Source organism: Protopterus annectens, chromosome 9.part0, assembly GCF_019279795.1.
Source record: "Protopterus annectens isolate FY-2018-M chromosome 9.part0, PAN1.0, whole genome shotgun sequence".
NCBI classification, from domain to species: Eukaryota; Metazoa; Chordata; order Ceratodontiformes; family Protopteridae; genus Protopterus; species Protopterus annectens.
Window position 1 is genome coordinate 1413058865 of NC_056743.1, and position 7950 is coordinate 1413066814.

Sequence of the window (7950 nt, forward strand, 5' to 3'; positions counted from 1 at the left end):
CTCAACGACTTTCTTCCCGTAGGGACAATTGCAGTCCACACAGACAACATGTCTGTAGTTTGGTATATCAACAAACAGGGCGGAACCAAGTCCCACCCCTTGTGTCGAGGAGCTCAGACTATGGCAATGGGCGATCTCCTCTCATCGGTTTCTGGTAGCAACGCATATCCCTGGGAAAACCAACATTGTAGCGGACAGATTGAGCAGAGCTATTCTCATGCCTCACGAGTGGTCTCTCAAGCAATCTATAGCGGAAGAGATATTTCTGGAATGGGGTCGCCCATGTTGCGATCTTTTGCTACTCCCCATAACAACAAATGCCCAGACTTCTTCTGTCTCTTCCCTCTACCAGGCCATCCCCCCAGAGACGCTCTGACCCAGGATTGGCCCCAGGGACTTCTTTATGCCTTCCCTCCATTTCCTCTGATCCCTCAAGTTATCCAGAAAGCTACCGCTTTGAGAGCCAAATTGATTCTCATTGCCCCTTACTGGCCTCGACAAGTTTGGTTCCCGTTCCTCCATCATCACCTTTTGGTGCAGCCGTGGCATCTGGACCCAGTGCCAGATCTTCTGATTCACCAATCCGGTCAGCTGCACCGGTCTATCCCTTCTCTCAACCTCACAGCATGGTTGCTCCACTTCCTTCCTTAGCCAGGCTTCCTTTGATCTCTAACCCAGTTAGAGACATCATAGTAGTTCAAGTAAAATCCTCTACCAGGAGGATTTATACAAGCAAATGGAAACGTTTCTCTTATTGGGCTAAGACCAAGAATATTGATCCTTTCACTGCCCCTGTTCAGGCAGTCCTGGACTTCTTAGCAGAGATTTTTCATGCAGGCTCCTCTTCTTCCACAGTCAGAGTTCAATTGGCTGCTATCTCCAACTTTCATGTCGGGTCGCAGATCATAATATTATGTCCCATAGGCTCTGCAGGGCCTTCTTGAAAGGAATTTTCCTACTAAAGCCTCCAATCAGGAATCCTCCTCCTTAGTGGGATCTAAATTTAGTGCTAACATCCTTGATTCTTCCCCTTCGAGCCAGCTGTTTCTTGTTCCCTGAAATTTCTTTCTTGGAAAACTTTATTCCTAGTGGCTATTACATCGCCAGGAGGGTGTCTGAACTTCATGCTCTATCGGTTCGACCCTATTTGGTTTTTCACAAAGACAGAGTATCTTTGAGAACTAATCCGACCTTTTGCCTAAGGTCGCTTCAAAGACCAATTTGAATCAATCTATTGATCTCCTGTGTTTTTCCCAAACTATTCAGACAGAGCTGAACAAAACTACATTATCTTGACGTCCTCCGTCAACTTACTTATTATTTGGACAGAACATAATATGTAGAAAATCTGATCAACTTTTTGTTTCCTATGCGGATAATAAAAAGGCCTTCCTGTTTCTAAAGTGACCTTGTCCAGATGGCTTTCTTCGGTCATCTCTGAAATTTATCTGCTCAGGGGAAAACAGCTGTGCTCAAAACCTAAAGCACATTCAACTAGGAGCTTAGCTACTTCTACAGCCTTTCAAGCTAGACTTCCTTTAGACACTATTTGTGCAGCGCCACTTGGGCCACTCCTCACACTTTGTTTCCCATTACAAATTGAACTTGGCCTCCAGGGACAGAGCCAGTTTTGGCTCTACAGTCCTCAAGAGTCTGTTCCATTGAGCCACCCAGGATAGAGGTGCTAGGACGCTGTCCCATCAAGCAAGAATGAAGGCGAGATTGACAACTTAACATTAAGAAGTTATGTACCTACCATAACGCTCCATGTTAGTTGTCTTCTCGCCTTCTTTCATGACCCTCCTCCTTCCCCAGGCCTGGACAGACCTTGTTATAAGAAATTATTATGCTGAAGACCATTCAGACCTGGTCCTTCTTCCATCCTGTGAGTTTTCTTCTTCCTTTGGGAAGTGTTTTATGCTTGGTGCTATTGCCCTTTGTCATCAAACGAGATCTGGGTACTTACCGCCTTGCATCATGGGATATGGGGCTGCCTCGAGCTGGTAAAAGTGACTCTCGAGCTTAGCAAGTGCCGAGTCGGAGCCGAGGGATCGGCTCCGAACCCATCAAGCAAGAAAGAAGGTGAGAGAAGACAACTAACATGGAACGTTATGGTAGGTACATAACTTCTTATTTACACAGAGCAGAGGATGGTGCACCAGTGGATGGTGACTCTTATGCTCTGAAAATTGACAAACTAGCTGGACTGATGCACAGATACAAATCTTTGAATATTGAGAATTGTTATCTTACGGAATGTATTAAACAAAAAATTGTACCAAAGGGTTTAAGGGTTTGGAAGTACCCTAATAATGTAGAACCCGGTACATCATTCCATACAGAACTTATTAATGTTTTTAATGATTGTGGTATTAGTATTTTGAGGCTCATTATTAAAGAGAACAATAGAAAATTAGAAAATTTGGAACAGGAAATTATAGTTTTGGATGGTTTTATCAAGAAGGACATGTTGTTTGAAATTAAAAGCGAAAAAGAAAGATACTTTAGCATTGGATCAGAAATAGATGCTAAATGTAGTTTATTAGAACAAAGAAAGATCAAGAAATTAAGGAGGGATATTGAAGAATACCAAAACAATGTGAGTTACCCTAAACCACCTGCTATGAAATGGGAACGTAATAGCAGAGTGAGCTATAACAAGAGTAACACCAGAAATGGTTCTAGAAATATACTTGGTGAGGAATATGAGTGGTTGGATTATGATACTGAATTTCCACCATTGACAAGTGAAACAGTGCAACATGGCAATAATAAACGGTTCCAAAATTTTCATTGGAGGGGAGGGAGAAGGGGGAGAGGGAGATATTAGACAATTTTACAAATACCCTTACCCCCACCCCCATTTGTCCCCCTATGGAGACTGCATTCTCTATACAGAATATGACTCCTGTTTCCAGATTAACAATACATGACGAGTTGGATGAAGGTATCCTACATACAGGAACTACTCATACACTTAATCATTTTTCCATTTATAATTTCAGTAATATTTCTATTAACAAAATACACTTTGATGTCCTGAGTAAAGGATTCAAATTTATTCCTAACATGAAAGGCGACCTAGTTCAGACTATAATAGATATGAAGCTGTTCTTAAGGAAGGTGAATTTACAGGTCACACTACCCCCTAGGATTTTGGACGTTGGTTCCCAACAAAGCATGCTAACTAGGAAAAGTACATTTAATCCACCCTATCACCCCCAAATAAAAAACTTAGATTCTATATTGGAGAAGAAAATTAGAGAAGAATTTAAATTTATAGTTAAAGAGCATAATATTACAGAAGAAGAATCTAAGATGTTGAATGAGTTAAGGTTTAATAATCAAATTAGAATTATGAAACCGGATAAAGGGGGAGGGGTGGTTATTATGGAAAATATTATCTACGATGGAAAAATGAATATGATTCTAGGTGATGATAAAAAATATAGAATAGTTTCCTTGAATGAAGTTCAATTGGCTTACCAAAAAATAGATAATATTTTAGATAATATGCTTTTGGAAGGCACTATAGATGTTAAGCTGCATCAATTTTTATATGTACCTAAACCTAAGATACCTATTATCTTTGGGATACCGAAGGTACATAAAAATGTTAGTGACCCGCCCTTAAGACCGATAGTAGCAGCTGATGGTTCCAAGACTATTACTTTGGCTAAATATGTGGATATTACAACAAAACATATTTGCACCACTAATAAATATATATTAAAAGATTCTTGGGACCTGCTGAGGGACATCAATTCTGAGTTACTTACTAATGATCTTATTTTTGTGACAATTGATGTCATTGATTTATTTTCATGTATACCTCACCATGAAGGTATGAGGTTTTTTGAGGACATGGTTTTTATTGACAAGAAATTGACACATTCAGAAAAAGTTGCAGCAGTAGCATTGGTTGAAGTGATATTAAGGAATAATTTCATTGTATTTAATGATGAATATTATCAGCAAATTAGTGGTGTAGCAATGGGTGCGGCTTGCGCACCCACCTATGCTAATATCGTGCTAGCAGCATGGGAATCAAACTTTGTCCTTAATTCCGGATATGCACAATATTGGACACTTTATAGACGTTTTTTAGATGACATAGTTATTTTTTGGACGGGGGGTAGTGAGAAATTTCTGGAGTTTTTTAATTATATCCAGAATACTACCAATTTCTTAAGATTTACATATACCATGTCCACTGATAGATTGCAATATTTGGACGTGGAAATATACAAGAATTTGAGTAATATGGATTTTGAAACTAAGGTTTTTAGGAAAAGTACCTTCTGTAATTCCTTTTTACATTTCACTAGCGCACACCCCCCACATTGTAAAAAGAATATTGTCAAGGGACAATTTGTGAGGGGGTGTCGCATGACTAGTAAGAATGATGATTTTTTTAAGGAATGTAATACACTGGAGGGAATGTTTTTAGCCAGGGGCTACCCACATGAATTTATTTCTAATATTAGAAAAGAAGTAGAACAGAATAGATTAATAAAATATAAACCAATAAAAGGCATAGAATTGACTACCAATGAAAATAATTTGGAATCTCCTGTTGAGAGCAACAATGTTAGTGTTAAAGATGAGGTTCAGTACAATTCGGCATTGGTAATGGAGTTCAATACTTTTAATACTAAAGTGAAAAAGATTTTTCAGAGAGAATGGAGCAATTTTATTTCCTTCTCTGATATTTTGAATATTAAAAAAGAGATGCCCAAAATAGTGTACAAAAATGGTAGATGTATAAAAAATTTGCTGGAGACTAATAATGTAAATAATAATGAAATTTCTATTAAAATGTTACCATTTAATAAAAAATATGGAACATATCAGTGTGGACACTGTAATCAGTGCCCATACATTAGTAATAAGATAGAGATTTTGTTACCAGCTAGGGACATAAATATTTATGCCTCTGGTTATTTTAACTGTGATTCACAAGGGGTAGTATACCTAGCTATGTGCTTAGAATGTAATTCATACTATGTGGGGAAGACTGAAAGAGCATTGAAGAAGAGAATTTACGAACATATCTACGAGATATCAAAGAAAAAAGAAACAAATGCTCTATTTAAGCACACATTAGATTGTAATAATGCTAGATTCTTCTTCTTTGTGTTAGAACAGGTTAAAAAGGAAACAAGGGGAGGCCTTTGGGAAGAAAGACTAGAATTTAAAGAGCTTTGGTGGCAGATTTTATTAGATGCAACAAATAGCCCAGGGCTTAATGATCATATATCTTTAACTTCAGTGTTAAAACTGAGAGCAGCTAGAATTTAATTTGTACTAGCAATAGCTCTCTAGGAACAGCAGATGGTGCTATTCAAACAGTGAGTCTTTCAGGATATAATATAAAGAAAAGGAATTTTTAAACAACAGTATTAGTAGTTTATATATAATATATGTATTTATTTGCTTATGTGTTTTTAAATTATATTTATTGTGAAGAACTGAATTTTAAATAAGGGAGTAAAGGTTTTTAAATTTATTATGATGAACATCAAAGTGTGTTTTAATTGATAGTTCGTTTTTAATGAGCCTTTTTGAACAGATTTATGTAATGAAATTACAAAATAATGAATTTCTATTGGTTGGCTTAAACCACATGAGAGAATATTATGTGTTTTTAGAGATTTTATGGTTGTCTGATGAAGTCTTACATGCTTTTGGAGATGAAAACGCATACTGTGTGTTTTTTAAACAGCGTTTACGTTTTCTGTGGATTTGTTCTTTGCATTTCTGAATAAAGCGTTCTGGTGTTTCAGCTGGTGGACTGCCTCCGTGATTTTGGATTTACTAGGTGCATAACTTCTTATTCCCTTGGCACGCTTACATATGAGGATATTGCAGTGGCTTCTTTTTGCTCACTGGTCCCTGCAGAATCTTCCCATGTCACACGAGATCCACATTATGGAGACCTGCAAAGGGATCAACAGTGGTGGCCTCAGTCATTGCAAGTAACGATAGGCAGGCCTTTCATCCCTCCCCACCTGGTAGCCACAGTGACCATGGATGCTTCCCAGATACAGTGGGGGGGGGCATTATCTGGAAGCGACTGTTCAAGGAACTTGGCAACAACATGAATACCACTTGCATATCAACGTCCTGGAGATAAGAGCAGTACTTCTGTCATTGCAAGCACTTCAGGGCTCTCTACCGACAGGGACGTTAGCAACTGAAACAGACAACATGTCCGTAGTGTGGTACATCAACAAGCAATGCAGAACCAGATCTTACCCTTTGTGGCAAGAGGGTCTAAGAGTATGTCAGTGGGCAGTGTCCTTCAGCATTTTTTGATTGCAACACACATCCCAGGAAAATCCAACATGATAGCGGACAAGCTAAGCAGGGCAATTCTGATGCCACACGAGTGGTGCCTGAAGCAGGAAATTGCAAATCAAATTTTTTGCAAGTGGGGCCAGCTTTGCTGTGACCTTTTTGCCATGTCCATGAATGCGAAATGCAGCAGCTTTTTGCCCTGGTCCCCCAACCAGGACAGTTACCCAGGGATGCACTTGTTCACGATTGGCCCCCAGGACTTCTTTACACCTTTCCCCCATTCCCTCTAATACCCAAAGTTCTTCAGAAAGCAAAATTGCTGGGTTGCAAGCTAATCCTTATTGCACCTTACTGGCCTCATCAGATTTGGTTCCCCTTCCTTTGGCCCCATCTCCAGGAGGACATGGATCCTGGACCCAATTCCAAATCTTCTGATGCATCAGTCAGGAACACTCCACCCTTCTATTCAGACAGCTTGGTTTCTGCAATTCCAGTCTTAGCCAGGCTTCCTGACATTTTCTCCTGCAATACGACACATTGTGATCTCTTCCCACAAATCTACAACTAGAAAGATTTATGCCAGCAAATGGAAAAGGTTCTCTTGTTGGGCAACCAAAAATCATATTGATCCTTTTACTGCACCCATTTAGAAAATCCTGGAATTCCTGACTGCGACTTTTAACAAAGGGGCACCTGCAGCTACAATTAGAGTTCGGCTAGCTGCTATTTCCAATTATCATGTTGAAGAAATGGGTTCAAACATTATGTCCCACAGATTATGCAAAGCTTTCCTGAAAGATACTATCCTGTTGAGACCCCTAATAAGAGAACCACCTCCTCCTTGGGATTTAAACTTAGTCTTAGCTTCCTTGATGCTCCCTCCTTTCGAACTGGCTGCTGCCTGTCCTCTGAAGTTCTTGACTTGGAAAACAATCTTCTTGACTGCCATTACCTCAGCTCGGAGGGTATCAGAGTTACAAGCTCTCTCCATTCGTCCCCCTTATTTAGTTTTTCACAAAGACAGAGTTCTCTCAGAACTAATCCATCCTCCTACCAAAAGTTTGCACTGATTCAAATTTAAATCAATCAATAGAACTCCCTGTTTTCTTACCAAATCATAGCAACAAGGCAGAATATAGACTCCACCAACTGGATGTGCATAGGCAGTTGCATTTGTACGTGCACAGGACAAAAGACTTCAGAAAATCTGACCAATTGTTTATATCTTTTTCAGAAAACAGAAAGGGTACTTCAGTCTCAAAAGTAACCTTATCAAAATGGCTTATAGACACCATCACCTATGTCTATAGTTCACAAGGTAAGCAACTTCCAGGAAAAAATTGTGGGCATTCCACTAGAACATTATCTACCTCTACGGTATTTCAGGCTAGACTGCCTTTGGACTCAATTTGTGTGGCAACTACTTGGGTTAATCTCCTCCTTTATCACTCATTACAAAGTAGATGTGGCATCCCGGACCAGGGCATCCTTTGGTTCCATGGTTCTGAAGAGTTTATTCCCTTGAGCCACCCAAGAAACAAGGTGCTGGGGACGCTGTCCCACCAAGCAAGAATGAAGGGTAGATAAGGACAACGTAATATAAAGAAGTTATGTACTCGCCATAATGTTCCATGTTTGTTGTCCATGATC

General features: G+C 39.4%; 1 protein-coding gene across 1 annotated transcript in view; it reads left to right on the plus strand.

Moving 5' to 3' along the window:
- Positions 1-2901: 2901 nt before the first annotated feature.
- LOC122810691 (myoferlin-like) overlaps positions 2902-7950 on the plus strand; it is a 1883765-nt gene continuing 1878716 nt past the window's right edge. The window contains 1 exon segment of the mRNA XM_044082260.1: positions 2902-3433. Coding sequence (XP_043938195.1) covers positions 2902-3433 — 532 coding nt within the window.